Genomic DNA, 19,702 nt, shown 5'->3' with positions numbered 1-19,702 from the left:
GTATTTAGTTCCAAGGGCCCTTCTCAACTTTGTCTTCCCTAGAATTTTGAATGTATTCCAATCTGGTCTTCTAAGAATCAGACCATAAAGATAATTGAAAACTTGTAGTGGAAAGGAACGGGAACCAGTCCAGTTCAGGAGCCAGTTTAGTTCCAAAACAGACCTGCAGAACCTTTTTTTCTGCTCTCCAGACTTGAAAGGTCCAGACCTAACTTTCTCAGGCAACCAGAGTATCATAGCACCACATTAAAATATAAAATGAGGATTGGGAAGTAAAAGTACTGAAGTCTATTGTTGCTAAATAACGTCTGGAAGCCATATATCTGGGCAGGTAGGTGGTATAGTGGGTAGAGCACTGGGTCTGGATTCAGGAATATGGGAGTTCAAATCTGGCCTCAGATACTTACTGGCTATGTAACCCTGGGCAAGTCACTGTTTGCCTCCATTTCCTCATCTGTAAAATGAGCTGGAGAAGGAAATGGCAAACCACTCCAGTATCTTTGCCAAGAAAACGACAAATGGGGTCACAGAGAGTCAGACATGACTAAATTGACTGAACAATAACAACATCTGTTTCCTTGAGAGAGTTGTGACAACATCCAAGTGCTTTGTAGAGACTCAAGCGTGTATAGATAATCTTTCACTGGTTATGGTCTTGTCAGCCAGACCGAGCCAACCTCTAACCTGTGGACAGCTGGAGCAGGACAGAGCAGGCTAGAGACAGGAAAGCCAGGAATCAAACTGAAGTTTAATTTCAAGGTGACGGGAATAGCTTGTAAGTGAAGTCCTCCTTTCTATGAAGCAGGACTGACTTGCTTATGGCAGGAGTAGTGTTTTTAAGCATGAAAACTACAAATGGCTGGACAACAACACTGGCATTCTTGGGTCTTATGTGAACAGTCTCTAAGTCATTAGGTCATTGAGCCTTGTGGCTGTTCAGCGGGACTCAGAACCAGGGTTAGTGTGGCCAGGAGCGGCAGTGAGACAACTGGTTTGGGTCATTTAGCAGTTACAAGTGCAGGGGCCAGGGTAGTTAAGCATGTCAGGGGATCTCATTGATCACTTCAGCTGCAACCTCAGCTTCCAAGTCATCCTCCCCTGGCAAGTAGGGAAGATCCAATCAGTCTAAATGGTTAGTATAAGCATTATATATATATCATACCCATTGACATAAATATCATAAATACAATTTTGGTCATTTCTACTCCTCCACTTCCACAGTCTGCTAGCCACACGGTTAGGAAATGCCTCTTGGATAGGCTGCATTTGTGAAAAAGGAACTAGGGACACTTTTTTTTTTAAGCAATCTTTTAATTTTTTTTTAAGCAAACTTGCTCAAGGTTACACAGCCAGTTATTTCTGGGTGTGGTGCTAAGTGTCTGAGCCTGAGATTCGATCTCTAGGTCATTCTGACACTGGACATACTCGCTGTGCTACCTGGCCATCCCCTAGGGACACTTTTAAAAAGACCTTAATCAGCCTTGATCAATTCATCCTGTCTATTGCTGCTTCCTCTTGGTATCTCTTCACTGACAGTGTCTAGAGAGAGACCCCGCTCTCAGTATATGCAAGTATCCAAGTATCCAAGACTCCTTTTTCCCCAAGGCCATGTGAAAATTGGCCTCCATGGTTCTTTGGCTGACTCAGAATTTATTCTTTTCCACTCTAGGTGAAGAAATTAACTCTGGAAGCCTTGACCTTACGAGTTTTGAAAAGTCAGGAAGGTAACCAACCTATGAACAATGACCTGAGGAGCAAGGAGTGACCTTTGGCATCCAGTCCAGTGGTAGCAGAGAGAGACTCTCATCTGGCGGTCATGTCATTTCTGGACATGAACTTGCACTAAATTGAGCCCACTCTACCCAGAGATTAAGGTGGGATAGAGAAGAGTATACCCCTGAGGTGTTGGGGAGGAAATGTTTGTACATTTGTTATCTTCACAATTTTGATGATCCCTTTACATAGTTAAGAGAAACTGGACTGCTAACAGTAGGGGTGGGGGTGGGATAAACAGCCAATAGGGTCTTGAGTTGATGGCATGAGAAGAGATAACCCCCAAACCCCTCAAGATACTCTGAGTGATGTAGCCAGCCTAGTTCTTAAAGAATTAACAAGAGCATACTCACTATACCAACGTAATGTGTTGACAACCTTCATAAGTAACTTCTTAGTAGGTAGAACATATCTTACAGAATGCGTACTCTCCTGTACTTTTTTCCTGCCCAAGGTTTTTTGTTTAGAAAATTCTACTGGCAAATCATTAGGGTAGTGGCAACAGTTACTTAGGGGGTCTGATGTCAGTAAGTTTTTTTCGTCCAGAGGAATACATACAATCTCAAAACAATCCTTTGAGGTAGTAATAAAAACATCACGTTAAGCCACAGATGGCATTAGGTAATTACTTCATATTAAAATAATCCAGACTTTCTACAAATGAGTAATTCTTTGGGGAAATATACACCAAAGTCATGAAACTAAAATAAAATCAAAAACAATCTAATATCCAGTTGCTTCAGTTAGATACTAGTAGACCTAGGATTAGACTCAAAAGGAGTTCAGCTGAGCACTGTTGATATGTCCCAAAGGGGCAGATGTTTTTCTAAAAAGCAATAAGTTCCAGTCATACTCATATCTATTCAATTTAATGCTGACTTAAGATTTTTGATAGGAATGAAGGACAAAATTTATTTTTGAACAAGATGGGGTGAAGCTATTGGGACAAAATTCAACAAATTCAAGAAACATTTATGAAATACCTATTATAGGTACAAAGGATGTTGTACTAAATTCTTTTTTTGTGTGTGTACTGATTTATATAACTGTTTCGGTATTATGATAGTGTTGCACTTGACAGGTCATGGAGAGGAAGGCTCTAAAATTTTGGGGGACTTATAGCAGAATCCACTGCTGGGTTTACAATAGGGCTTCACAGAGGAATTAGATAAATTAATCAATGCAAAATCTGGATTCAGACATTTACTTGCTATGTGATCCTGGGCAAGTAACTTAACCACTATTTGCCTCAGTTCCTCATCTATACAATGGGGACACACTGGAGTAAGGAAATGGCAAATTATGCCAGTATCTTTGTCATGGACTTTACCCATGGGATCATAGAGTCAGACAGGACTGAACAACAACAAATCTGATAGGCCCTTTTATTTGATGGGTAAGGAAAAGCCCCAAAGGGAAGGTCATGTGGCTTATTAACTGGTGGTATGCACAAAAGCTGTAGATATCGACAAAGGAAGGGTATTAGGACAATCCTCTCATTCTTTCTTTAGAACAGGTGATCTATTCTCTAGTTATTTCCCTGCCCTCTGCCTGCTATCCCCTCCCTTCTGCCCTGCCTCTTCTCAAGCTCAGTTCAGGTACTACCTCTACTAAGAAATTTTCTATAACGTTTCCATTTGTTAGTATTCTCTTTCCCTCTTGAAATTATCTACACAGGCCTTTTATCTCCGTAGGAGAATGTAAAAGCAGAAACAATTTTTGTCTTTGTATGTGAGTGCCTTACTCATAATAGGCACTCACAGTAGGCAATTAAAAATGCTTCATTAGTTGAATTGAATTGTATGCAATAACAGATACAAAGGTAAATAAGACAATACCTATTCTCTGTAAGGATGCATGTAAAATATGAGTAAGAGAGGGACAGAGTGCTGAGGAAACTCAGAAGAGCAAATTCTTTGAAGGATTCATGGAGTGAGGAGCGCCTAACCTGGCTTGAAGGATGTGAGGGCTCAGGGGATCTTGGTGGAAAGAACAATCAAGTCACAGGACATTGTGGGACTGAGGGTGAGTCCTGGTTTTGGTTCCAGGGCAGGGGGGGAGCTGAAATTTGCACCCATGGAAGGGACCGCAGAGAGCAAGATCATTTGCAGTAACAGCCTGACTTGGGACCCTAGCTATGGCTCAGGGGCAGTAAGGAATGCCCAGGGTGGCCACCAGACAGTTTTAAAAAAACAACAGCACAGGTAGGGGGTGGAGCCAAGATGGCGGAGTAAAAGCAGGAAATCCCATGAGTTCCCCCTACAACCAACTCCAATACCTGTAGAATATCACTCTAAACAAATTTTAGAGCTACAGAATCCACAAAGTAACAGAGAGAAACAAATCTCTTGCTGAAGGCAGTCCAGCAGGTAGACAGGAAGGGTCTATCACACCAGATTGGGAGCAGAGCACAGTCCCATGTGAGCCATGGGGTTCCTACTCCAGGGTGGCCCCAAAAAGTGGCAGTTAGAGCAGATTTCAAGAGAGGAAATCACCAGCAGCTGTGGTGGTTTCCAGACTTCTCAACCCATAAATGCCAAAAAGAAAGTAAAAGGTCAGTGGGGAACTCTGCTGGAACTGGGGGAAGAGCACAGTCTGGCCCCTGCCCCTGGGGGGAGAGGTGGCAGAAATGAGGCGGCTGCAGCTATTGCCATATGGCTGCCTCTGGAGCTCCTAGCCTGCAGATCATAGGGGGACCAAGCAAACATTCAGGTGGTAATCTCTCTTGCTTTATCCTGCTTGGATCTGGGTTGCTGTCTTGGGCAGTGGTCCTGGGGTGCGAAATGCCAGTGTCCCAGTGTGGTGTCTGTAGAGAGGGCACCCTTCTCACCTCTGACAACATTTGCAAAAACCCCAGTGATTTGGGACTAAGCCTTCCTCTCTGGAAGCAGAGTTTTATCATGTCAAAGAGCTCAAAAGTCAAGTAATTGGCTGGCAAGATGAGCAAGCAGAGGAAGTGCTATCAGCCCACAGAATCCTTTTTTGGGGACAAAAAGAATCAAAGCATGGAATGGAAGGGAGACAACAAAGTCAGAACTCCTGTACCAAAAGCTTCCAAGAAAAATATGAATTGGTTATAGGCCATGGAGGAGCTCAAGAAGGATTTTGAAAATCAAGTAAGAGAAGAGGAGGAAAAATTGGGAAGAGAAATGAGAATGATGCAAGAAAATCATGAAAAGTGAGTCAACAGCCTGCCAATAGGGACCCAAAAAAATGCTGATGAAAATAATACCTTAAAAAATGGACTAACTCAAATGGCAAAAGAGGCCCAAAAAGCCAATGAGGAGAAGAATGTCTTAAAAAAACAAATTGGCCAGATGGAAAATGAATTTTAAAAGTTTACTGAAAAGAATAATTCCTTCAAAATTAGATCGGAGCAAATGGAAGCTAATGACTTTATGGGAAATCAAGATACTATAAAACAAATTCAAACAAATGAAAAAATAGAAGGCAATGTGAAATATCTCATTGGAAAAACCACTGACCTGGAAAATAGATCTAGGAGAGATAATTTTAAAATTATTGGACTACCTGAAAGCCATAATCAAAAAAAGAGCCTAGAAATTATCCTTCAAGAAATTCTCAAGGAAAATTGCCCTAATATTTTAGAACCAGAGGGCAAAATAGAAATTGAAAGAATTCACCAATTACCTCTTGAAAAAGATCCCCAAAAGAAAACTCCTAAGACTATTATAGCCAAATTCCAGGTCAAGGAGAAAATATTACAAGCTGCCAGGAAGAAACACTTTGAGTATTGTGGAAACACAATCAGGATAACACAAAATCTAGCAGCTTCTACATTAAGGGATCAGAGGGCTTGGAATATGATATTCTGGAGGTTAAAGGAGCTAGGATTAAAACCAAGAATCACCTACCAGCAAAACTAAGTATAATGTTTCAGGGAAAAATATGGTAATTCAATGAAATAGAGGACTTTCAAGCATTCTTGATGAAAAAACCAAAGCTGAACAGAAAATTTGACCTTCAAATACAAGAAGCAAGAGAAGCATGAGAAGGTAAACAGGAAAAAGAAATCATAAGGAACTTATTAAAGTTGAACTATTTACATTCCTACATGGAAAAATGATGATTGTAACTCATGAGACTTTTCTCAGTATGAGAAGAGTTGAAGGGAATATATATGTATACATACATATGTTTATATAGGAGGGTGTATATGTGTATAAATACATGTGAGTGTGTATATATGTGTACATGTATACATAGACAGAGGGCACAGGATCAGTTGAATAGGAAGGGATGATATCTAAAAAATAAAATTAAGAGGTGAGAGAAATATAATGAGAGAAAGAGATAGGGAGAGATAGAATATAGTAAATTATCTCATATGAAACAGGCAAGAGAAAACTGTCACAATGAAGAACAGGAAGGCAAAAGGGAATGGGTTAACCTTACTCTCATTGAATTTGACTTAAGGAGGGAATGATATACACACTCAATTGGATATCTTACCCTACAGGAAAGTAGGGGGGAAGGTAATGAGAGGGGAGATGATGGAGGGAAGGGCAGGTTGGAGGGGAAGGAAGTTAGAAGCACACACTTTTGAAAAGGGACAGGGTCAAAGTAGAAAATAGAATAATTGGGGGGTGGGATAAGATGGAGGGAAATATAGTTAGTCTTTCACAATATATCTACTATGGATATGTTTTGCATAACTACTCATGTACAACCTATATTGAATCACTTCTTAGTAGGGATGGATGACAAGGGAAGAAGGGAAAGAATCTGGAAATCAAAGTTTTAAAAACAAACGTTTTAAAAAATTGTTTTTTTTACATGTAACTGGGAAATAAGATATACAGTCACTGGGGCATAGAAATCCATCTTGCCCTACTAGAAAGTCAGAGGGGGGATGGAGGAGGATATAAGAGAGAACAGACTGGGGGAAGGGGTATTCAGTAGGCTCGCTATTTTGGGGTGGGGGTAGGGTAAAGACAGGGAGAAAATTTGTAACTCAAAATCTTGTGGAAATGAATGTGAAAACTAAAAATAAAATTTAAAAAAATTAATAAAAAAAACCACAAAAACATTTGAGACCTGAGCACTCTCTCTCTCTCTCTCTCTCTCTCTCTCTCTCTCTCACACACACACACACACACATACACACACACCAGCCCTTGGGATTAGAACTTGATGTTCTGGGAATGGGAATTTAAGATCTTCCCTACCCCTAGGCCCTTTGATAGGCTTAAGTGACTCAGAGAACTTTCCTTGATTTGAAAATATACTCTGCCCCCTAATAGGCTGAATGTGGTCACATGGAGCCTGTGACAGGAGGTTTGTTTTTCAGGAAAGCCCACACCTTGGTACTCTGTGATTGGGCAGTGGATCAAGAGGATTGTGACATTCTCTGAACCAGGAGAAGGCTATATATACCCTGATGTGAGATTTTGTCTTGGGGCTCACTTTGATAAGAGTTATATGATTTGACCAGACGAGACTCTGGGCAGCTGTTGAGCCCCCTGGCTTTGAAAATCCAGATGTTGGTGTTTCCCCCTCTGGTAACTGACTAGGTATGGATGTAATGGTCAGACAGCTGGAAGCCTGTCTGCTGATGTTTCTCTGTATGTATTTTTTTGTCTGCGTGTAACCTCTGTATTCTCTGAAGTTTGGGGTGCTGAACTTTTTCCCCTGAACTAGGTAAATGGCATATGTTTGATTAAAGCAAGATTGTTAACCCATTTTGAGTTGCTTTCCTTTAGAAAAGCAAATCTAAGAACCTGTGTTGGCAGCCACCCTGGGCATGCTAGGGTGCTTGCTGCTACATCTGACTGTAGTAAGGTCACTTTAAAAAATGAGTAAGCAAAGGAGAAAGAATCTGACCATTGATAGCTACTATGGGGATAGAGAAAATCTGGGTTCATACTCAGAAGAAGTTAACATGAAGTTAAAAAAAGCCACCCCTACTTTGAAAAAAAAATGTCAAATGGTCACAAGCCTAAAAAGAGTTCCTGGTGGAGATTAAAAAGTACTTTAAAAATAAAATAAGACAGGTTGAGGGAAAATTTGGAAAAAAAAAAGCAATCTAAGAAAATTATGAAAAGAAATTCAACCAAATGGAAAAAGATCCAAAAACTTAAGAAAATAACTTCTTTATTATTAGAATTGTACAATGGGAAGTTAATGATGTTATAAGACACCAGGAAATAATTAATGGCTGTTGTCCTTCATTCTTGAAGAAGAACAAAATGACATCACTATATTAGAGTTAAGGTACAGCGTGTCCCACTGTGGTTGATCAGACCAATATGAACTTGACATAGTCTATTACAGGTTGGGCACAAATAGTCCAAATGAACATTTGGAGTGGAAATGTCTCTAAATTTGTGCATCTCATGTTTTTGTTTTTATTTTTTTTTTAGCTACTGTAATTCTCCTTCACAGTAATTTCACAGAGCACAATACCTTCTTTGATTCCGGAAAGTCACACTGGGAGGTCCTTTGCTAGCATTTTCCATGTCACACAATCAATTCTAAAGCTCTTCAGAGAAACCTTGCAAGTGTCCTTGTATTGCTTTTTCTGCCTACCATGAGAGTGCCTGCCTTGTGTGAGTTCTCTGTAAAGGTTGAATGCTTGGCAGTTTAGCTCTAGAAAGAACCTCAGTGTCTGGTATCTCATCTTGCCAGATAATCTTCAGAATCTTCCCGAAACAATTCAAATAGAAGCAATTCAGTTTCGTGGCATGGCGCTGGTAGACTGTCCAGGTATCATAGGCATACAACAATGAGGTCAGCACAAAAGCTCTGTAGACCTTCAGTTTGGTAGGCAGTCTAATACCTCTTCTCTCCCATATTTTCCTTTAGAGCCTCCCCAACACTGAGCTAGCTGTTGAAATCCATGGGTCAACCTTATCATCTATGTGTACATCCCTGAAAAATATACTGTCAAAGTAAGTGAACTTATCCACAGTATTCACAATTTCTCCATTTGCTATGATTGATGGTTCCACATACAGATGGTGGTGCTGGCTGATGGAAACCTGTGTTTTCTTAGTGTTAATTGTTACGCCAAAATTAGCACAAGCAGCAGCGAATTGATCCACCCTCTGTTGAATTTCAGCTTCTGAGGCTGCATTGAGTACACAATCATCTGCAAACCAAAAATCATGCACCAACTCTCCCTCCACTTTAGTCTTGGTTTGTAACCTTTTCAAGTTCAATAATTTACCATCACTGCAGTAGCTGACCTTGATGCCATTTGTTCTCATTGAAGGTGTCTGACCAAATTCCTGAAAACATAATGCTAAAAAGCACAAGAGCAAGTACACAGTCATACTTCACTTCATTGGTGACTGGAGTGTTGTCCATTATCTAGAACCTGGGCAAGCATGCCATCATGAAATAGACATACAGTATGATGAACTCTGGTCAACCAAACTTTGACATAATTTTCCATAAGACCTCATGACTGACAGTATTAAAGGCTTTGGTCAGATCAATGAACATGACTGACAGTGTCATATGAACAGGGAAACTACACTATGTGTATAAAACAAAATCAAAAGAATGAAAAAAAATAGAAGAAAATATGGAACATTTAATTAGAAAAAGAACAGATCAAGGAGAAAAAGACAAGAATTGTTGGACTACTTGAAAGTTATGATTTTTAAAAAGTGTCTAGATACAATATTACAAGAAATCTTTAAGTATAATTGCTTTGAATTTCTAGAATGAGAGGGTAAAATAAAAATAGAAAAAAATCTACCAGTCATTACCTGAAAGATATCCCAAGATGAAAACTCATAGGAACATCATAGCCAATTTTGGATCACCTAGTCTAAGGAGAAAATACTATAAACAACAAGAAAAAAATTAAATACTGTGAGCTACAATTAGGCTTGCTTTGCTTCCTTTGCTTGCTCATGTTGCCACTCAATTAATTGAATTTTGAGCTTTTTGCCACAGTAGAACTCTGCTATCAGAGAGCGGAGCTTTGTCCCAATCACTGGGGTTTTCTTAGCTGCCGGAGCTATTAGTTGGGTGCCCTCTCATAAGCCTCTACTGACTCTGGTGATGCACTGGTCATGCACCCCAGGACCTCCATCCTAGATAGCAATCCAGATCCAAGCAGGTTAAAGCAAGAGTGATTTCTCCTCAGACTGGTTGCTTGGTCCCGCTACAATCTGCAGGCCAGGAGCTCTGAAGTAATCATGTGGTGTTGGCCACTGTGCCTCAGCAGCTTCTCCCTCCTGGGGGCAGAGGCTGGACCACATCCCGGACTCCCTGTTCCCAAAATCCACTGACCTCTCACTTTGTCTTTGGCATTTATGACTTGATAATTCTGGAAACTGCCACAGCTGCTGGTGTTCCACTCTCTTGGGTCATAAATTCTTCTCTTATCCATAAATTTGACAGGTAAATTTTTCCTTGTACCAATCTGCATATGATATTAACCTTTATGTCTAACTCATGTACCCATTTTGCCCTTAACGTGGCATTCAGTGTGAGATGCTGGTCTATACCTAGTTCCTGCCAAACTGCTTTCCAGTTCTCCCAGCAATTTTTGTCAAATAGTGAGTTCTTGTCAAAAAATCTTGGATCTTTGGGTTTATCAAATACTAGATGACTATGATAATTTACTACTGTGTTTTGTGTACCTCATCTCTTCTACTGATACACCACTCTATTTCTTAGCCAGTACCCAATTTCATGATTACCATTTTAAAATACACTGTGAAATATGGTGCTGCTAGGTTATATTCCTTCACATTTTTTCATTAATTCCTTTGAAATTCTTGATCTTTTGCTCTTCCAGATGAATTATTATTTTTTTCTAGCTCTATAATTTTTTGGTAGTTTAATTGGTATGGCACCAGACAAGTAAATTAATTTAGGTAGAATTATCGTTTTTTATATTCACTCAACTTACCCATGAAAAATTAATGCTTCTCTAATTTTTTAGATCTGTCTTTGTGTGAAAAGTATTTTGTGATTCTGTTTGTATAGTTCCTGGGTTTGTCTTGGCAGGTAGACTCCTAAGTATTTTATATTGTGGAATTTCTATTATATACCATGTTATAGAATTTCCAATTCTATCTCTTCCTACAAAACTTTATAATATGTAGAAGTACTGATGGTTTATATGGATTTATTTTACATCCTGCAACTTTGCTAGAGTTGTTAATTACTTTAACTAGTTTTTTAGTAGATTCTCTAGGATTCTTTAAGTATATCATCATACTGTCAACAGAGTGGTTATTTTATTGCATATGTAACTTAAAACTGACAGCCACCTGTGAACCCTTTAAGAGTCAGATTCTGGATTGAGAAATCTATGTAGGTCAGTCTGGCTCTAGTAGTGGGGCTGTCTAAAATGTCTGTTCTGGGTTTGTTACACAGACTGACAGGCAAAATTGGGCCTTCAATTTGAGTCTGTCTTTGGGATTTTTGTTGTTGCTAGCTATTTGTTTCTTTCCAATAATTAGATGGCAGGAAAGTTCCCAAACTATAGGAATTATCTTCATATTATCTTCAATTATTCTTCAGTGTAAAAAAAAAAAAGAAAAGAAAAAACCCACCACAAAAAACCAAGAAACTAGATAAGATCACCTTTAAAATTACAGAAATCCTCTTCTTACATAGAGGTATCTTTCCCAACAGGTTTTATGTCATTCAGTGTTAGAACTGGAAGGTACCTCAATGATCATTCAGTTTAACTCTCTCTCATAGAGGAAACTGAATCACAGGGAAACGAAACCACATGATCAATGACCTAGTTTGAGGGAGGACCTAAGCCTAGTTTGACTTCCAGTGAGGAGTTCCTTCTCTACACCATCATTTTTCATTTGGACCTCCATTAATGACCTACTCCAGTGTTTCATCATGGCATCAAGGGGACCCTGGCTCCTCACTGGCAGGCACTACTAAGTTAGAAAGGCTTTTAGTATTGATCCAGTGATGGACAGTATGTCATTTCATGGACAAGTCTGGAGAGATTCATTAACAGGCTGTCTTAAAGTGGTTAATTTTTCAGCTACAGCAGCTCTTAAAAAAAAAAATCCTCTAAGTCACAGTGAGAATGCAATCTATCACTGGACTCTGGAGTATCCACAGTGATTAAATTACATATCCTTTAAATTTATGGGGCCAGGGCATGTCTGTAGAGAAAAGCAATCTACAAATCACCTTGCCCTTGACTTGATCTCAAATTCTTGGCAGTTTCTCACTTAACTCTCACCTTTTTCAGAGCGAATGATTGCTGTGACACTCTGGGCTTTCTTACCTAGCCAGTATAAAAAAAATAAGCTTTAGTTCTTTTCAAAATTGATTTAATTTTATCTTATTTTAATTGAAAACATTTAAAATAAACATTTTGTTTTCTGTCCCCCATCTTCCCATCCCCAAAGAAAACAACAACAAAAATGCATGATCAATTGAAATTCCTGCATTAGCCGTGTCCAAAAATACATGTCTCAAGCACCTTGACGACACTCACCTCTATTTCAGGAGGTGGGAAGCATACTTCATTAATTCTCTGGAATCATGGTTGGTCATTACTTTGATCAGTGTTTAGTCATTCAAGTATTATTTTACAATGTTGTTGCAACTGTTGTAGAAATTGTTCTATTTCTGCTTACCATACTCTGCAGTAGTTCATCATACAAGTCTTTTCAGACTCCTTTGAAACCTTTTGTCAATTCTTACAGTAATTACAAAAGTATTCCATTACATTCATATACTATAATTAAGCCATTCCCCAATTGATGGGCACCTTCTTAATTTCTAGTTCTTTGTTACTACAAAAAGAGTTGTTATAAATTATTTTGTACATGTGGAACCTCTTCCTCTTCTTAGATCTCTTTGGGATAGAGACCTGGCAGTGGTATGCCTGGGTCAAAGGGTACATGAGGTTTAGTGATTGTTTTTGGGCATAGTTCCAAACTGTTGTCCAGAACTGCTAGACCAATTCATAATTCATGAACCTTATAGTGTGCCAATTTTCCCAGTCCCTCCCAAAACTGTCATTTTCTTTTTTTGTCATCTGATGGATGTAAGGTGAAACCTTAGTATAGCTTTCATTTGTGTTCCTCTAGCAATTAGTGACTCAGGATATTTTTTTCCTGAGATATTCACATGGTGGATTTCCTTTGGAAATTGCCTGTTTACATCCCTTCTTTATTTATCAGACAAAGAATTTTCTTGATTTCTAATTTTAAGAAAAAGCTAAGGGAAGAGAAAGAGAATAGAACTATTGGACTTTGAATTAAGAAGTTTAAAAATTAAAGGATTGGGAACTCCAAGTTTTAAAAATGAATGTTGGGGCAGCCAGGTAGCACAGTGAGTAAGAGCACCGGCTCCAGTGTCGGGATGACCTGGGGATCGAATCTGGGCTCAGACACTTAGCAACCACCCAGAAACACCTGGCCGTGTAACCTTGAGCAAGTTACTTAACCCCAATTGTTTTAAAAAAAAAATGAATGTTAAAAGTTGTTTTTACATGTAACTGGGAAATAAGATACACAGGCAGTGAGGTATGGAAATCTATCTTACTTTATAGGAAAATAGAAGGGAAGGGGGATAAGAGAAAGGGTGGATAGAAGAGAGAGCAGATTGGGGGAAGGGGCAATTAGAAGCAAAACAATTTTGAGGAGGGACAGGGTGAAAGGAGAGAGAATAAAATGGGGGTAGGGGGAGTAAGATGGAAGGAAATACAGTTAGTAATAGTAACTAAAAAACATTGAAGTGTTTCTCTGATAAAGGCCTTATTTCTCTAACATATAGAGAACTGTGTCAAATTTATGTTAAAAAAGCCATTCCCCAATTTATAGATGACCAAAAGATATAATCAGTTTTCAGATGAAGTAACTAAAGCTATCTATAGTTATATGAAAAAAATATTCTAACTCACTATCGATGGGAGAAATGTAAGCTAAAACAATTCTGAGGTACTCCCCATACCTATTAGATTAGCTAAAAGGATAGAAAGGGTAAATGAAAAATGTTGGAGAGGATGTGGGAAAAATGAGACATTAATATACTGCTATTGGAGCTGTGAATTAAGCCATTCTATAGAACATTTGGAACTATGCCCAAAGGGCTATAAAATCATGCATACCCTTTGACCTAGCAGTACCACTACTAGGTCTGTATCCCAAGAGATAAAAAAACCCAAAAAGTAAAAGGACCTATATGTACAAAAATATTTATAGCAGTTCTTCTGGGACAAAGAATTAGAAATTGGGGGTGGCTAGGTGGCGCAGTAAGAGCGCCAGCCCTGGCATCAGGAGACCCGGGATTGGTTCCGGGCTCAGATACTTGGCACCCACACAAAATAACTGGCCGTGTAACCTTGAGCAAGTTACTTAACCCAATTGCTTTAAAAAGAAAAAAAGAATTAGAAATTGAAGGGATTCATATAAATTGGGGAGTGGCTGAATAAATTGTGGTATGTAATTATGATGGAATAGTATTGTGCTATAAGAAATGATGAACAGGATGCTCTTAGAAAAACCTGGAAAAACTTAAGATGGGTTGATGCAAAGTGAAATGTACTGGGTATAAAGTAACAGCAATATTGTTAAGATGATAAGCTATGAATGACTTAGCTGTTCTCAGTAATACAACTATCCCCAGAGAAGAACTGATGGTGTCCAAATACAGAGTGAAGCAACTTTTTTTTCACTTAAATTTTTGAGTTTTTAAAAAAATGTTTTCTTCCACATGACTATTATGGATGTTTTGCATGTCTACACATATATAACCTATATGGAATTGCTTGCTTTCTCAGTGGGGAGGAAGGGAGGGAATTTGGAACTCCCAAGTTTTAAAAACAAACGTTAAAAATTGTTTTTACACATAACTGGGGAAAAATTTTAATACTCAATATAAAAAAAGCATTGTAAAGTTTGCAAAGTGATTTATGAAAACTTCATTTTCTCCTCATAACTCAGGAAGGTGGTTGATATTATCCTCACTTAACAGATGAGGAAACTGAGGCAGATGGAGGTTAAGTGACTTTCCCAGGGTTGCAAAGCTAGAAAACATCGGACGCTGTATTTGAACTGATCTCCTTGACTCTAGGTCTAGCACTCTGTCAACACTGCCACCTGACAAGTTTATCGAGATGTACTTTCTAATTCTAACTCTGAAGCCCTGGACAACTAAACATTTTGGAGCCTCTGTATATGTAGTTTTTAAAACGATGGTGCTGGGGTGCGTGATCTATAAGATCTCTCCTAACTCTAAAGATTCTACAGGTGTCACTTTCCTTACAAGTAAATTAAATCCCACAACAGCGGGCTTCTTTTAAGAAGTTTCTCCTTTCCTGACAATCACTATAGACCCTTCTGATTTGATATTTCACTTGTTAAAAATGGCTTTTCAGTTATATAGCAACTTTACAAGTTTCTCAGAAATTGCTGAAGAAATAATGCTCTGTGTTTTTAAATCACAAAAGCACTTCATGTTCTAACCTATTTCATCTCATCTCTTTATTTTGGAGAACTGGATGCTTTTGAAATGCTCTCTTCTATAGCAATCCGGTACCTAATATCCTGAAAGTCATTTTCAAAGCACTGAGACCAAGTTCAAGGCCTTTTATAGATACCCACTATTACTTCCTGTGAGTTATTTTTATTTAATATTTATTCCCTAGAGAAATTTGGGCTCTTCTTCCAAGAAGTGTTTGGTAATTGGAAAGATATTAACAAAATATTGTTTAAATAAACATTCACATAATTTCCTATGCTTCCTTATTACTTATCAGTAAGCTAAATTATTAAAAGTAAATAAAAGTAATTATAAGGCTTTACTTTTTACTTGTCTCACAGACTCCTTGAATTTAAATTCAGTTTTAGAGATTATTTAGATTTTCCCATTAAAAAAAGAACACTGAGAAGATCAAATGCTAAGACTTGGAAGGGTCTAGGAATCAGGGGTGGAGAACCAGTGGCCTCAAGGCCACATGTGGCCCTCTAGGTCCCGAAGTGTAGCCCTTTGACTGAATCCAAACTTCACAAAAGAAATTCCCTTAATAAAAGGATTTGTTCTATAAAACTTGGACTCAGTGAAAAGGCTGCACCCAAGGACCTAGGAGGCCACATGTGGCCTCGAGGTCAAAGGTTCCCCACCCCTGGCTAGGTGCTAGTCTTTAAAGCTAATTCCAAAAGTAAATCATTAGAAATTGATTACAAATTTAAACATTTTGTACAGTATTATTTTAGTAGATTTGGCCACAAAAAGAAGAAAACCAAGGATTACTTTAAATCCACTTTTTATTCTCTCATAGATGAACAATGATACACAACTTGTAACATAAAGGTAGTGAAATCTCAAGGAGAAAACAGGCAATATTTTTGCCTCATTCCTGAGGTGGGGAGGAAATATTTTAATGGGCACAATGTGAGATTTAACACTGGAAAAAATACAAATTAAACTGGTTGAACTGGCTCCATCTGGGACAGCTACAGCACAATAAATACAGAACTGCATCATCTTTTTCTTAAAAGACTGTTTTAAGTTTACCACACCCCTATTAAAGAAATAAGATCAGTCCTCCTAATCTGAAATTCTATGACATGGTACAGTGGTAAAAGGGCACCAAAGAAGAAGGATCATGGTTTCCATGACAACTTCTCATACTCATACATCAACATTCTTAAAAGGAGATGCATACACTGGAAGTTCAGGTAACAGTAAAATCCTGGTTACATCTTCATCAGACCACTGATTACTGGCACAATCTCAGTTTGCCTGTTGGTTTATGGTATAATAAAGGAAGAATTTTTGACGTGTGGAAAATCTTTTTAAAATTTCTGTTGGTCTTAGGGCCAATGGGTAGAAGGCCACATTGTAAGCAAACTGATTAAGCAGGACCATGTGGCCTACAGGTCAACAACAATCCAATGCATAATTTCTCTTATCTGGCAGTATGCTGACAAGGTTTCAAAAAAGTTTCATGGGAAGAACACCTTTATTGAGCAACAGGTCATCACAAGAATATGCAATCTGTAACGGATAAACAAAACTACAAGTATAACTTCAAATGATTGCACCTACCCTTAACAGGCCAACAAAAAGATATTGTCTGAAAATCAAAACAATTTATCATGGCATAAAATAAATAAGTTACTTACAACTATTTGAGATAGCTACAAGTGCTCCCTTCAAAGAACTCTCCCCCTTTCCTTCTCAAATCTATTAATTCTGAAGCACTGATGCCAGAACTTTTGGCAAGTGATAGTTAAGAGGACACTGCTGCTCTCAGGGTTGCGCTGTGGTTTTCCTTCCTTATGTACTCCACTAAGAGCACATTTTAAAATTTGCAATAAGAGACAGGATGAAATCACCTCCTTTTTCAGATGATTCTTGGTTTCTCGGTAGAGTGGAATGTAAAGGCCATTATCACCAACACCATTAGGGATTAGTAACAAACGCAAGAATCTACTATTCCCATCAGCTGTACAGAATGGAGGGGAACCTTTGAAGTTATGTTGCTATGGCTACAAACAGACAATCTGGGGAATCTCTTGTGCCAGTAATGGGAAAAACCAGAGCCAGCATCATCAATCATAAGAAGGAAAATGCTCTTGAACAGGTTATTTTTCACAAACTGGCAAAGATACTTTTTTTTTTAAACATGCACACAATATGGTGGATAGGTAATCATTACAAAAACGTGATTCTCGGGGCCAGGGTAGCATTTTTACAGTCACTTTTCCTTAATGGTACCAATCAGCCACTGAACCACCATTCTCCCTGCATCTCACTACTCATACACACTCTAAAAAACTTGGAAGAGCTTAGGTCTCTAAAATGGTTGTCAAGGAAAGAAAGGAAGCAAGGGTGGCACATGTCTCTGATGATCATTTGAAGCATACTTTTAAAATAAATTCAACACCAGTGCAGTGCAACAGTTCTTAATGCAGCATATTTACCTATAGAAACACAGCATGCTTTCAAAATATGATGTTAATATTAAGTTGGCAACCTGGCTCCCTCTCACTTTTTTTGGTACTGATTCAAATATTTTGCTGAGCCCCATAACTGATTTTCAATGTACTCACCATACTTCAGGCACAATGGGAGAAATAATGTAATTCTCCACAATTTTTCTACAAATATTCCTGATTTTTATTAGTAGAAGCAACCCATAATTGGAACAATATTAATCAATCTCATTACTTAAAAAAAAAAGAAACCACTAATTTTCTGCATAGTAGGCAAAATGCTAAGCTGCAAACACCCTCACCACAGAGAACAACGAATCATTCTATGTACTGACTCCCCGTCAAAAGATACAGAGGGGCAAGGCCTTTCATGCTAAGACATCTGCTTTTTAAAAAAAGTACCTGTATTACTCCTGTCTGTAACTTGGGAAAAAGGAAAAATTGGGAGAAAGGGGGAAAGTCATCAAATTATCCTCTATCCAAGTTAATATTAGTGTAGCCATTCCCACTTTGTACCAGAGATAGTCCTGGTGATTATTTTCGACACTTCAGACAAAGAATCAGGGAGGCCCATCAAACACTGAAACCAAGGAATGTTTGTTTTATGTAAGACCTACCAAATATGAACAGGAAAACAAATGATTACACACACATACACAAATGTACTGGTCTCGATGAACAATGAAGAAGAAAAGGGGAAGAGATGTGGAATTTAAAGAGGTAAGAACACATGAGCTGATTGAGGGAGACGAGGAGAGAAGAAATACAGTTCTAGTCTTCCAGGCTTCGGAATGCATTCTGCATATCTTCATGAAGTTGAGCATAGTCAGCCTTGATCTTGGCTTCACCATCTTTTAATGGATCCTGAAAACAAGGTGCATGAATTTAAACCTTGGAAGACTCTCTTCTTAGCAATTTTTGTAAGTCACAAGTATTTAATAAAACTCTGAATCAAGAAATCAAGTAATTGACTAACTGCGAGAGATTCATAAAAGAAAATGTGTTTTAATCAAAGAGAAAGAAAAACACCTTATTTTTTGTCTTGGTTTCTGACCATATTACATGCAATTATGATGTCTTATTCTCAATATTACTGTAAAGCATTGCTAACTACAGATGCAGGGAACACTGGGTGCCAATATCTATCCATCAAAAAAGTAACAATGAATTTAAAGATGGTAGAATTCATCACAGGGCCTTTAAAACCGACTCTCTCCAAAAAAGACTGCAATCTAGAACTATACAACAGGAGTTTAAAAAGTATTATTTAAAATAAAAAAATAGTTTTGTGTCACATACTAAAATTTAAATTCTTTACCTTGGCATTCAAGGCTCCCACACTCTGATAGCACTCTTCCTTTAAAGAGTTATTTCATACTACTTCCCTTTACATAACTATGCTCTGTCCAGACTGGATTAATCACAGTATCCCCATACAGATCTTATAATTTCTTGTTTTTATACCATTGCCCTTCTAAGAAATTCACTGATCACCATTCCCTGTTCCCCCACCCCACCCATTCAGTGGGTGAGGTCACCTGTTGGGCCTCATGAATCACCCCCTCTCCACTAAATCAAGATTTTGTGAGCACCTACTATGAGTGAGTCAGTAAGTGGGCCATGAAGATGAATAAGGGACAGTACTTGTCCTCTAGGAGTTCACAGTCTAGGAGATAAGATACTAATTTTTCATCTCTTATGCATATATCATATTAGTTTATATTACTATTATTTTTGTACAATTTTGTGCAAAGCAGGCACTTAACAGTTGATGCTAGTCAACCACTATCATTCAAAACGGCAAGTCAACTTATTATGCCACTTGTGATTTACAGTGGAAATTAGTATGAATTATATTTATTATTTTATTTACACATTTAATATAATCCATACATTAGTATATATTTCATGATTATTTTTTACTATGAATTGTAATTTATTATGAACATTAACAATCAACATGAACATTTCAGTACAAAGAACAGAAAAGAGGATTATAAAGGTAACTGTGAACTTAGACA

The 19,702-nt window shown here is 38.1% G+C and overlaps 1 protein-coding gene across 1 annotated transcript in view; it reads right to left on the bottom strand.

Annotated features, from left to right (window-relative positions):
• Positions 1-15,989: 15,989 nt before the first annotated feature.
• ATP6V1A (ATPase H+ transporting V1 subunit A) overlaps positions 15,990-19,702 on the bottom strand; it is a 54,510-nt gene continuing 50,797 nt past the window's right edge. The window contains exon 15 of the mRNA XM_069069892.1: positions 15,990-18,545. Coding sequence (XP_068925993.1) covers positions 18,453-18,545 — 93 coding nt within the window. The 3' untranslated portion in view covers positions 15,990-18,452. The remainder of the gene's footprint in view (positions 18,546-19,702) is intronic.

Source organism: Petaurus breviceps, unplaced genomic scaffold (assembly GCF_028583685.1).
Source record: "Petaurus breviceps papuanus isolate PSGF00001 unplaced genomic scaffold, PetGlider_PUasm1.0 90792, whole genome shotgun sequence".
NCBI classification, from domain to species: domain Eukaryota; kingdom Metazoa; phylum Chordata; class Mammalia; order Diprotodontia; family Petauridae; genus Petaurus; species Petaurus breviceps.
Note: the sequence above shows the minus strand (reverse complement) of the source record. Positions and strands in the feature narration are given on the sequence as shown.